The 13,590-nt window shown below is 44.9% G+C and overlaps 1 protein-coding gene across 1 annotated transcript in view; it reads left to right on the top strand.

The window, feature by feature from the left end:
* The window catches only part of nkpd1 (NTPase, KAP family P-loop domain containing 1), a gene marked incomplete at its 5' end in the record, with an annotated part of 49,029 nt that extends 40,091 nt beyond the window's left edge, over positions 1-8,938 (top strand). Inside the window, 2 exons of the mRNA XM_060940692.1 lie at positions 5,910-6,026; positions 8,813-8,938. Of these exons, the coding sequence (XP_060796675.1) occupies positions 5,910-6,026; positions 8,813-8,938 (243 nt within the window). The remainder of the gene's footprint in view (positions 1-5,909; positions 6,027-8,812) is intronic.
* Positions 8,939-13,590: the final 4,652 nt, after the last annotated feature.

Below are 13,590 nucleotides of genomic sequence, written 5' to 3'. Positions count from 1 at the left end.
ATGGGAGCATATGTTGCTCTAGAACCTGGATATACCTTTCAGCATTGATGGTGTCTTTCCAGATGTGTAAGCTGCCCATGCCACACGCACTAATGCAACCCCATACGATCAGAGATGCAGGCTTCTGAACTGAGTGCTGATAACAACTTGGGTCGTCCTTCTCCTGTTTAGTCTGAATGACACGGCGTCCCTGATTTCCATAAAGAACTTCAAATTTTGATTCGTCTGACCACAGAACAGTTTTCCACTTTGCCACAGTCCATTTTAAATGAGCCTTGGCCCAGAGAAGACGTCTGCGCTTCTGGATCATGTTTAGATACGGCTTCTTCTTTGAACTATAGAGTTTTAGCTGGCAACGGCGGATGGCACAGTGAATTGTGTTCACAGATAATCTCATCTCATTATCTCTAGCCGCTTTATCCTGTTCTACAGGGTTGCGGGCAAGCTGGAGCCTATCCCAGCTGACTACGGGCGAAAGGCGGGGTACACCCTGGACAAGTCGCCAGGTCATCACAGGGCTGACACATAGACACAGACAACCATTCACACTCACATTCACACCTACGGTCAATTTAGAGTCACCAATTAACCTAACCTGCATGTCTTTGGACTGTGGGGGAAACCGGAGCACCCGGAGGAAACCCACGCGGACACGGGGAGAACATGCAAACTCCTCACAGAAAGGCCCTCGCCGGCCACGGGGCTCGAACCCGGACCTTCTTGCTGTGAGGCGACAGCGCTAACCACTACACCACCGTGCCGCCCTGTTCACAGATAATGTTCTCTGGAAATATTCCTGAGCCCATTTTGTGATTTCCAATACAGAAGCATGCCTGTATGGGATGTAGTGCTGTCTAATGGCCCGAAGATCACGAGCACCCAGTATGGTTTTCCGGCCTTGACCCTTACGTGCAGAGATTCTTCCAGATTCTCTGAATCTTTTGATGATATTATGCACTGTAGATGCTGATATGTTCAAACTCTTTGCAATTTTACACTGTCGAACTCCTTTCTGATATTGCTCCACTATTTGTCAGTGCAGAATTAAGGGGATTGGTGATCCTCTTCCCATCTTTACTTCTGAGAGCCGCTGCCACTCCAAGATGCTCTTTTTATACCCAGTCATGTTAATGACCTATTGCCAATTGACCTAATGAGTTGCAATTTGGTCCTCCAGCTGTTCCTCTTTTGTACCTTTAACTTTTCCAGCCTCTTATTGCCCCTGTCCCAACTTTTTTGAGATGTGTTGCTGTCATGAAATTTCAAATGAGCCAATATTTGGTATGAAATTTCAGAATGTCTCACTTTCGACATTTGATATGTTGTCTATGTTCTATTGTGAATACAATATCAGTTTTTGAGATTTGTAAATTATTGCATTCTGTTTTTATTTACAATTTGTACTTTGTCCCAACTTTTTTGGAATCGGGGTTGTACTTCTGATAGGTGTACCTTACACTCTTTTTATGGATTTTGTCAAATCTAGTGGGGGGAGTAGTGATAGTGTTTTATTATTATGTCTATATTGACTGCTACAATTACTTTGTAATATCTTGTAATTTAATTTAGTGTCTTGTAATTTAATCATACAAATGAACTATTATTTTCCTTCTCTGATGTTGGTGTAAAAGTGTTTACTTTGAAATGTCTTTCCCTGACTTGCCCCTTTCCTTGTTTTTATCAATTTTAGCAGGCCAGGACAGTCTAAAGATGCAGGCAAGGCACTACAAAACACTGAACAACATGTACAAGAAGCCCTATGCAAAACCCAACCAAAGCGATGTTGCTCAAATTTTGGACCTTGAATTTGATGCAGGTGTTACGAGGGAAGAAGACTGACCCACAAAAATCTTTGAGGCATACCCATGCTTCAGAGACATTCAAAATGTAAGTTTCTTAACTACCTTGACTTGAATGATTTGCTTCTGTCTGTAGGCTGCCTTCTTTTAAGCTTGGTCAGTGGTTGAGGAACTGAGCACAATTTTGTCCTCGGCAATGGATGAGCTGTGTCGCATCCTTGGTGGCACCAACCGCAAAACCATAGAGGAAACAAAGGGACTTTTGTGTGAAGGTGCAGTTATGTGGTGTGTGGAAGAAAGTTCTGAAGCCTCCTTTCCCTTTGGATGCATGTGGAGGCAAGTTGCTGTTCCATACAGTGGTGCTTGAAAGTTTGTGAAGCCTTTAGAATTGTCTATATTTCTGCATAAATATGACCTAAAACGTCATCAGATTTTCACACAAGTCCTAAAAGTAGATAAAGAGAACCCAGTCAAACAAATGAGACAAAAATATTATACTTGGTCACTTATTTATTGAGGAAAATGATCCACTGCGATGACCTGGAGACTTGTCCAGGGTGTACCCTGCATTATTGCAGCTGCAGCAGTTTGTTAGTTCAACACCTGTTTCTGATGCGCCGCTGTTTCAAACTATTAGTTTGGCACCTGTTGCTGATGTGCAACTAATAACTAGTAGTGGTATGACATTTCAGGAAAAGAGAGAATTGCTTCAGTTTCAAATTGAACAAGAAAAAAATAAAGCACATTTCAGAAAATAATCAAATTGAATTAGAAAAAGCCACACTAGATCTGGAATTTCTTCAATTAAATCTTCTTAAAGATGGCAAAATAACTTCTGAAGGTGTCATAGATGTTAGGCCAGATTTAAGATTGGTGCCGAAGTTTAATGAGAAGGATCCAGACATTTTCTTTTCTTTGTTTGAACGTGTTGCAGATGCATGGAAATGGTCGGATGTTGACTAATGTTTGCTTTTGCAGTGCACATTAACAGGTAAAGCCCAGGAGGCATATTCTTTATTGTCTTCTGATGACTCGAAGAGTTATGTGAAAGTAAAAACTGTTTTGCGCGCATACGAACTTGTTCCAGAGGCGTATCGCCAGAGATTCCGTGCAGGAGTTAAACAAGCAGACCAAACATATTTAGAGTTCATTAGAGATTTTCGAAACTCTCTTAGTCGCTGGTGTTCTTCAAGTGATGTTAAGTCACTTAATGATTTGACTAATTTAATGCTTGTAGAACAATTTAAATCCTCTGTTCCAGAATGCGTTGCTACTTTTATTTCTGAGCATATGGTTAAAACACCGGAGGAAGCCACTGCACTGGCCGACGAATTCGTTTTGATTTATAAAAACAGTTTTCATAACTTTAGTAGTCTACAGAATGTTGGGCAGGGAGCTTACAGGGTTTTGCCCAAACCTCCTATGGCACTGCGAAAACACGACGCTGATTTGACTTGCAATTACTGTCGTGAAGCTGGACATTGGAAAATTGATTGTCCTGTGCTTAAAAATACTGTAAAACAAGACAGTTTGGTTATCAAGCGCAGGCTAGACCAACTGTTTAGCATCATCTTTGATAATTAGACCTAAAGTAAAGACTGCTGATAGGCCCTGTAAAAGTGATTTGGCTGCAGATTGTTTAATGTCCTATCTGCCTTTTATTACAGATGGCTGTGTCTTTGCCGGTTCATGATGTTCCAGTGAAAATTTTGCGTGATACGGGCGCAGTGGATTCTTTTGTTTTGCAATCTGTGTTGCCGTTTTCTGAACAATGTTCTTATTTGTGGCATTGGGATGAGCACTGTATCTGTTCCTTTGCATAAACTTAATATCCAGTCGGATTTTGTGCAGGAAGAAGTGGTTTTGGGCGTTTGTCCAGCTCTGCCTGTGGATGGAGTTCATGTGATCTTGGGCAATGCGATTGGGGGCAAAAGGTTTTGGGCTGACATTCCTTCACCTGTCGTTTTTGTTCCCCAGAGCAATCGTACCATTGAAGATGACTCTTCAAATGCAGTTTGTGTGGTTACACGTTCTATGCCTCGTTCAGGTCAGTGCGTAGTGAATACTGATCAGAAGGAGAGTTCGAAGTCTGTGCTGTGTGTGCCTTTTCCTGTCAGCTAAGGAGTTGGGTGATGATCAATTTAAGGATCCGACACTGGCTGACTTGTTTTCTAATACGCTTTCTTTTATAGATGTACAGAGTGGCTCATGGATATTTCACTGATAATGGAGTTTTGTTTCATAAATGGGTGCCACAGTGGGATAAGTTTGTGGGAGAAGCTATAATCCAGGTGGTGGTCCCAACTAAACATCGAAATTTAATTTTGCAGGTGGCTCACGATCAGTGTGGTCATGGTGGTGTCAGGAAGACCTATGATCATATCCTCAGACATTTTCTTTTGGCCTTGTGTTAAAAGGGATGTGTCCGCTTACATCAAGACCTGTTATACATGTCAAGCTACTGTACGAGTAAGCCTAATCAAAAGCTTAAGCCGGTCCCATTGCATCCCATTCCTGCTTTTGGAGAACCTTCTGAGCACCTTGTTATCGATTGTGTAGGCCCACTCCCACGATCGAAAAGTGGTTGCAATTACATATTTACCATCACGTGCTTGAATACTCGTTATCCGTTTACATATCCTTTGCACACTATCTTGACGAAATCTGTACTTAAAGCCCTGTCTCAGTTTGTCTATTTTTGGAATTCCTAGATTTGTGCAAAGTGATAAAGGTTCGAATTTCACCTCTTGTATTTTTTCTGAGGTTTTAAAACAATTGCATATTGAACATCTGACTTCAACAGCTTATCACGCTCAGTCTTGAGGCTCTCTTGAGCGTTTTCATCAAACTATGAAGTCGCTCTTGTGTGCTTACAGCGTTCAGTTAGATGCGGATTGGGAAGAAGCTCTTCCATGGCTTATGCTCAGTTTGCGAGGTAGTCCAAGAAAGTACGGGCTTTAGCCCAAATGATTTAGTATTCGGGGAATTTTGTCTGTTTTAAGTGAGGTTGGGAATAAAACTGAACTGCCTAAAAGTATTGAGGCCTATGTGAATGGCTTCAAGGATCGATTGTCTCGAGTGCGTGAAATTGCACAGGAAAATCTGCAGTACGCGCAGCAGAAAATGAAGCATTTATATGACCGCACAGTTGAACTCCGTTCATTTGAAGAGGGTGATCGTGTCCTTGTGCTTCGCCCATTAGTTAGTTCGCCTTTTGAGTCAAAGTTTAATGGTCCATACATGGTCTTGCACAAAGTCTCTGATGAAAATTATTTGGTTTCTACTCAGTCTCGTAGGAAGAAGTCTACTGTTCCATGTGAATATGATGAAGCCCTATTATGATTTGTTTTTTGTTAAACCTTTTTTAACCTCGGCTCCAGTGTTTAATTCTGGTCCATGTAACGAAACTGAGAGTGAGCTTGTTTCGCCCAGTGATGGAATTTTAAGGGGCGTTTAAAAAATTCTGAATGTTTGGCCCAGCTGGATAATTTGCTTGCATATTTGTCGTCTCAGCGGGTTGAGCTGATTCAGCTCATTAAGTATCCCACTTTGTTTGGTGATACCCCGTCTAGAACAACGTGGATTGAGCACGATATTGATGTAGGTGACTTTGCACCGATTAAACGTTTTTATTGTGTGTCTCCAGAAAAACGAAAATTGATGGAGGCTGAAATTCAATACATGCTTCATGATAAAATCGCTGTGCTGTCCTTTTCTGAATGGGCCTCTCCATGTATTCTTGTCGACAAACCGGACAAAACTGTTTGTTTTTGTACAGATTTTCGTAGGGTTAACAGTGTCACTAAAAGTGATAGTTTCCCGTTACCCAGAATTGAGGATTGCATTGATGAAGTTGGATCAGCCAAATTTGTAACTAAATTGGACCTTTTAAAAGGTTATTGGCAAGTGCTGCTTACACCAAGGGCATGGGATATTTCGTCTTTCATAACACTGTTTGGGCTGTATTCTTATACAGTAATGAGTTTCGGGTTACGTAATGCACCAGCCAGTTTTCAGAGACTTATGAATCGTGTAATATCTGGTTTTGATGGATGTGCTGTATATCTTGATGTGGTTCTTTTTAGTGACACTTGGGTTTCTCATTTGCAGAGGCTCAAGTCAGTGTTCAATCACTTGACCGAGGTGCAGCTTACCGTGAACCTGTCAAAGTGTGAGTTTGCCAGGGCCATGGTGACGTACCTCGGGAAAGTTGTTGGGAATGGTGAAGTGCGTCCTATTCATGCAAAAATTGTGGCCATTCAACAGTATCCACCTCCTGTTACAAAAAAGATCCGCACTGATTTTTGGGTTTGGTTGGTTTTTATCGGTGTTTCTGCTAAAACTTCTCAACTGTTGTGGCTCCTTTGACTACTCTTTTAAGGGATGGGGAGAAGTATGTGTGGACATCAAATTATCAATGAGCATTTGAAAATGTGAAGTCCATTCTTTGTTCTGCTCCTGTTTTGGCCGCTCCACGGTTTGATAAATGTTTTTCGTTACAGGTGGATGCCAGTAACGTCGGGGCTGGTGGTGTTCTAATCCAAGCTGATGATCAGTTTTTTTTTCATCCCATTTGTTTCTTTTCGAAGAAATTTTGTTCTTATCAGCTGCATTATTCAGTGGTGGAAAAGGAAGCATTGGCTTTAATTTGGGCTTCACAACATTTTGTAGTATACATAAATTGTGATGTAGCATAGAGGTCTGTGCGGGACAGAATTTTCAGTCCCGCTCCCGCCTGCTCCCGCATTGTGCAGTCCCGCTCCTGCAAAGAATTATGATTTTCAGTCCCGCTCCCGTCCGCAAATCCCGCATTATGCAGACGTTCGTGTTATTTCTCATGAAAGTTCTTGTCATTGGCTTGGGGAATTAAACATGCTGAGCTTAGCTGAGCTCTCCACTGACCGATCCTTCATTTGTTGCAAGTTTATTGTTTAGACTCTGACATTCTGCTGACACATTCCAAGTTGAGCGCTGCATGCGCTCATGATTGACAGCTCTCGCTTTGATTGACAGCTCTCGCTTTGTGCACTCGCACTCCCACTTCCGAGTCTGTGGCGTTATGATTCCAACCGCGATTTCATTCTCCTCTCATATGAAGTGCTGCACAACCCACTCCTCAGATTACACACTGTCTATTTCTAGCTTTAAATTGAACAGTGTATAATCTGAGGAGCTGGTTGTGGTTGTGCAGCACTTCATACGAGAGGAGAATGAAATCGCGGTTGGAATCATAATGCCACAGACTCGGAAGTGGGAGTGCAAGTGTGCAAAGCGAGAGCTGTCAAAGCGAGAGCTGTCAATCATGAGCGCATGCAGCGCTCAACTTGGAATGTGTCAGCAGAATGTCAGAGTCTAAACAATAAACTTGCAACAAATGAAGGATTGGTCAGTGGAGAGCTCAGCTAAGCTCAGCATGTTTAATTCCCCAAGCCAATGACAAGAACTTTCATGAGAAATAACGCGAACGTCTGCATCATGCGGGATTTGCGGGCAGGAGCGGGACAAAATATGGCAGGCAGGAGCGGGACTGAAAATCATAATTCTTTGTGGGAGTGGGCGGGAGCGGGTCTGCACAGGGCGGGAGCGGGACTGAAAACTCTGTCCCGTGCAGACCTCTACTCTGGGGTCCTTTGTGACCTTGCCGACTATTACATGCCTTGCTCTTGGAGTGATCTTTGTTGGTCGACCACTCCTGGGGAGGGTAACAATGGGCTTGAATTTCCTCCATTTGTACACAATCTATCTGACTGTAGATTGGTGGAGTCCAAACTCTTTAGAGATGGTTTTGTAACCTTTTCCAGCCTGATGAGCATTAACAACACTTTTTTCTGAGGTCCTTGGAAATCTCCTTTGTTTGTGCCATGATACACTGTCATGCTCTGCCCCAGACATCCACTCTGGAGATTACGGATCTCTCACACCAGCACCGATCCGGGACAGGAATTCCTTCTCCCCTGAACTTACTTCCTGGTTTTCACTGCTGCCTATTTAAAGGCCATTCTCAGACTCTGTCTTTGCCAGAATGTCTCGTTTGCTTCTCTAGCTGTTTCTGTACTTTTGTTCCTCATGGTTTTTTTTCTCTCTAGCTATTTTCTCTTATCCATGGTTTTTGCACTAGCATTTTTCTGGTTCTTGTTTTTTTGCACTAAGGTTATTTCTGGTTCATGGTTTCTTGCACGAAGGGTCTTTTTTTCTTGTTTATGGTTTTTTGTGCTAGCATTTTTGTCTTTGCCTGTCATGTTTTTGTCAAGTTGTTTGTTCTCATTTTGCCCTGACTGTTTTTGCTATTTGTTTTTCATCGTTTGTTTTTTTACCACACCTTTTCTTCCCTGTATTAAATCATCCTATTTATTGGATTACTGTCGGTGTTCTGTTTTGGGATACTAACTTCACCATACCTCCACCAGCCCTAACAGTACGTTCTGGCCAACATGGATCCAGTGGAACTCACCCATCTGAGAATGGCCATCCAGCAGCAAGGGACTCTCCTCGGGACCCAACAACAAGACCTACAACAAATTACCCAGAACCTCACCACCCTGTCCAATGCACTCAACCTTCACACCACGCAGATGCAGCACTGTCAAGCCGTGCCTACCCCTGCTCAGCTGTCTCCTACTTCAGCTCCTGCCACTGCCTTTCTCCACGAACAGGGACTTCCAGTACCTCAGCCCTACAATGGAGAACCAGGTACTTGCAGATCATTTTTGTCTCAGGGTTCATTGATTCTAGAACTGCAACCTCTGGCCTTCCCCACAGAACACTCCCGGGTAGCATATACAATAACGCTCCTCACCGGCAAGGCCAGAGAGTTGGGAACTGCGGTCTGGGATGCCAATGCACTCTTTTGTTCCAGTTTCAAGGATTTCTCTGAAGAGCTGAAGTGAACTTTCGACTGCTCTCTGTCCGGCCGGGAGGCGGCCAGAGAGCTCATGTAGCTGCGGCAGGGGTCCCGGTCTACCTCGGATTATGCCATCAAGTTCTGGACGTTGGTGGCTTTGTGCGATTGGAAGGAGAACACCCAGATCGACGTGTTCCTGCGCGGTTTGTCCAACGCCATCAAGGACGAGTTGGTATCACGGGAACTGCAGTCAGACCTCTCTAGCCTCATGGACCTCACCTACCGCATCGATGCTTAGATACCACAATGGAGAAGAGAGAAGAACCGTCCCAGATTCACCTCCTCTCCACCTCCCGCCGCGTCCATCGAACCCATGCAGGTAGACCAGATTCGGATGTCAGCAGAGGAACGACATTGCTGGCAGAGCACGGGGGCCTGCTTCTACTGCGGTCAGCTGGGACACATCTGCCGAGCCTGCCTGCTAAAAGGATGAGCCCACCAGTGAATCAAGGGTCCCTGGTGGGCAACACTCGGAACCAGTCCCCTGCTAATCGTCCATTACTTCCTGCCATCATTATCCATGACAACCAGCATCACCACCTCCAGGCCCTCGTCGACTCAGGGGTGGACAGGAATCTGATCTTCTCTGCCACTGTCAAGCATTTGGGAATCCTGTTACTTGCTGTTGACATTCCTCTCACTGTCCTGACACTCAATGGCACTGACTTGACCACCATCACCCACCTTACCGCCCCACTCACCCTAAGGATTTCCAGTAACCACTCAGAAACCATCCAGCTTCATGTTACGAACAACCCCCATGTACCCATCATCCTAGGATTACCCTGGTTAATGCAGCACAACCCCCACCTTAACTGGGCTGACGACACCATCCTAGGCTGGAGCCAGTCCTGCCTAGCTTCCTGTCTGAACTCTGCTTTGCCTCCCACCAAACCACTGCAGCCTTCAGCCAGTGAGTTCCCCGACATCTCTCACATGCCTTTGGAATATCTGGATCTCAAATTTATTTTCAGCAAGACCCTAGCAGTGTCCCTCCTTCCTCACAAACCCCATGACTGTGGTATTGACCTCCTACCTGGGACAGTGCCACCCAAAGGATGACTCTACTCTCTCTCTCCTGTCAAAAGGCAAGTCATGGAGAAGTGCATCTCTGAATCTTTGGCAGCTGGGATCATCTGTCCTTCCTCTTCCCCAGCAGGGGCAGGGTTCTTCTTTGTGGAAAAGGACAAGTCGCTCCGCCCCTGCACTGACGACCATGATGGCATTGAGACCACGATAAAGAACCGCTACCCACTACTGCTCATGACCACAGCCTTTGAACTATTCCAGGGAGCCAAGGTATTCACCAAGCTAGATCTATGCAATGCATACCATCTTGGGAGGGGGATGAGTGGAAGACTGCCTTTAATACCACCACTGGTCACTACGAGTACCTCGTGGTCCCTTTCAGCCTGACCAACATGCCTGCAGTCTTCCAGGCACTCGTTAATGATGTCTTAAGGGACTTCCTAAACATCTTCGTTTTTGTGTACCTGGATGGCATCCTGATCTTCTCCCGCTCCCTGGAGGAACATCGGGGTCATGTCCGGCAGGTCCTCCAGTGCCTGCTAGAGAACAAGTTGTTTGTCAAGGTGGAAAAGAGTGAATTTCACCACAGCTGTCTCGTTTCTGGATTCATCATCTCCCCGGCAAGGATCCAGATGGACCCCCTCAAGCTCGAGGCAGTTGCCAATTGGTCCACCCCATCTTCGTGCCAAAAGCTCCAGCACTTCCTAGGATTTGCCAACTTCTACAGGCGCTTCATTCACAACTTCAGCACAGTGGCCGGACCTCTTTCAGCCCTGACCTTGACCAAGACCCAATTCAAGTGGGGGGAGGAAGCAGAGAAAGCCTTTTTCACGCTCAAGCACAGGCTTGCCACAGCACCCATTCTTACCATACCCGATCCTACCAAGCAGTTTATTGTCGAGGTCGATGCTTCTGAGTAAGGGGTCAGAGCTATATTATCCCAGAGGGCCAGTGGTGACCAGGTCCATCCATGCTCCTTCTTCTCCCGCCGGCTATCCCCAGCCAAACGGAATTACGACATTGGCGACCGAGAACTAGTGGCTGTTAAACTAGCCTTGGAGGAGTGGAGGCACTGGCTCGAGGGGTCTGAGCTCTCCTTCCTAGTCTGGACTGACCATAAGAATCTGGAATACCTCAAGTCCACCAAACGCCTGAATTCTCATCAAGCCCGTTGGTCTCTCTTCTCCCAGTTCAACTTCACGCTCTCTTACCACCCAGGCTCAAAGAACAGCAAACCCAATGCCCTGTCCAGGATGTTCTCTTCCTACCAAGAGGAATCCAAGCTGCCTGAGACCATCATTCTTCCATGCTTCCTGGTGGGAGCTGCCATTCTAGAGGTTGAGACGCTTGTGCAGAAAGCCCTGGAGCAGGACCCTGGTGAAGGTAACCCCAACAACTCCTCTTAACCATCTGTTTGCTCCCTGTCCTGTGTGAACCCAGGTGCTGCAGTGGGGTCATGGCTCCAAGCTGGCCTGTCATCCGGGAGCTGCACGAACCCTGGCACTCATCCAGCAGTGCTTTTGGTGGCCATCCATCAAGGAGGATGTCTAGGAGTTCATGGCAGCCTGCGACACATGCTCCTGGAACAAGACAGCCAATTGACCCCCTGCCAGCTTGCTAAGACCCCTCCCAACTCCACATCGACCTTGGTCTCACATTGCCCTGGACTTCGTCACAGGACTCCCCAACTCAGGTGGCAACATATGCATCCTCTGTCACTGACTGTTTCTCCAAGACCATCCATTTCATTCCTCTGCCCAAGCTCCCCTCAGCCAAAGAAACTGCAGAATTACTCATCCGCCATGTCTTCTGCCTACATGGACTACCCACCGACATTGTTTCTGACCGGGGCCCTCAGTTCACTGCACAGTTCTGGAGGGTCTTCTGCAAACTCATCGGGGCCACCTGTAGTCTCTCCTCAGGCTTCCACCCACAGACCAACAGCCAGGCAGAATGGGCGAACCAGGCTTTGGAGGTTGCACTCAGGTGCATGGCATCCAGGGATGCCAGTTCTTGGAGTAAGTACCTACCCTGGATCAAGTACGCTCATAACAGTCTGCCACAGGTCTCACCCTTCCAGTGCTTCCTAGGTTACCAACCACCACTCTTTCCCAACCAGGAGGAGGAGGTCACTGTACCCTCAGCCCAGACCTTCATACACTGCTGCAGAAGGATGTGGGCATTGGCCTGGAGAAAACTTATTCACTCCACCGTAGCATCCAAGAGGCAGGCCGACAAATGCCACTCTAAGGTGCCCACTTACCTGGTGGGGCAACAAGTCATGCTCTCTACACGCCATCTGCCACTCAGAACCATCTCCCACAAGCTGGTTCCCAGGTACCTTCCTCATCAAAAAGGTAATCAACCCATGTTCTGTCAGACTGGCACTACCACTCACCATGAAACGCATCCACCCCATGTGTCAGCTTAAACCTCTAGTCTCTATTTCTTTATTGATTATGGTATTTTCTGCTCTGGAACTGAGTTGAGTGAAAATACAATGGATACAGCTGCTAATGTTTTGATTTTTTTTTCCAATTCATTAGAAAATGATATTTATCAACAAAAATTGTTGGTATATGCATCTTTACATGATGGAAATGTGCATGAATTAGTGTTACTGAAATTCATTAAAAAAATACTGAAATATTTTCCAGAATACTGATTCAAAATTTTGGGTAGGCATCTCTGCCACTAGCGCTTATAAGAAGGCAATAGCTGAATGGAAGTCATTCATTGAAAAATAGGTGAATGCCAAGCAGCATTTTGTCAGGCCAGTTCTGCTTGTTTGTTTGCAGTGCCTTTCAGTAGTTTTTGTTCCTGGCTTGGCTAACTACTACTGTAGTTATTATTCCTGACAGATTACTTAATGTTGACATTTATCATACTTGCAGTCCTGGTTATGATTTCAGTAGAATGTTTAGGTCAGTGTTTGTTTTATTTGTTCGGCTAGGGAAATTGCACTCAGGATTGTGTGTGTACATTTATATAGTGGCCTGTTGTCATATTAATGTCATGTAAATTAATTTCAATTCATTTTAATTTTGCACAAGACTAAGCATGTGCATTGCATTCAGTAAAATGCTATTTTCTATTAGCGTATACTCTCACTCTCTTTTCTCTCACTTCCTTTCTGTCACTAACTCTTATCCCCACTCATCAGTAACTAGGAACTCCCATGCCAAAACCAGAACCCAATGCTCTATTCCCCCGGTCTCAGCCGAGTTTGAGCTTTTAGTTGATTTGGTTCAGGACACAAATCTAAAATGTGGACATGCTAAAGTGAACTTTGATTTAGATCTTGCAGATATGCAAAGCATATTCCTTTCTAGGTGTCTCCAAAACCTAATTTTACACACATGTACACAACTTCCTCAGGTCATGAACAACAGAAGAATAATCTGATTTGTTCTTAGCATATGCACAATAGACACAGATTAATGACAAAGCAGCATCTTTTGACAAGCTAAAAACAATTACCTTACCCGTCACCTTCGGAAAGAGCCAATTAAGGTGCACTGAAGCACTTTCCCATGACTGGATAAAGGGGGAAGCATTGAATTTAAACATGACTAATGTGCACTTAATCTTCTCTCCTTTTGATGTCAGACTTGCTTCATGGCCCTAGGTTGATGCTGTGGTTTGTGTTCTAAGGTTAAATGCAAAAGAATGATGAATACCAGGAAATTAACTGTGACTGCCTTTAGCATTGCTGAAATAATGCATGCTGCCTTGGTAACAGCAGCTCTGAGCATAGCTTCTGTAAAGCAAATCTCTTAGAATAAAAGTGCTAAAGTATTGAATAGGATTCTTTGTTATAAATGTTTTCAGCTGCTGAGTGAACTCATGAAACATTTGGTG

Source organism: Neoarius graeffei, chromosome 15, assembly GCF_027579695.1.
Source record: "Neoarius graeffei isolate fNeoGra1 chromosome 15, fNeoGra1.pri, whole genome shotgun sequence".
NCBI lineage: Eukaryota > Metazoa > Chordata > Actinopteri > Siluriformes > Ariidae > Neoarius > Neoarius graeffei.
The sequence above is the reverse complement of the archived record's forward strand: the minus strand, read 5'-3'. Positions and strand labels throughout refer to the sequence as shown.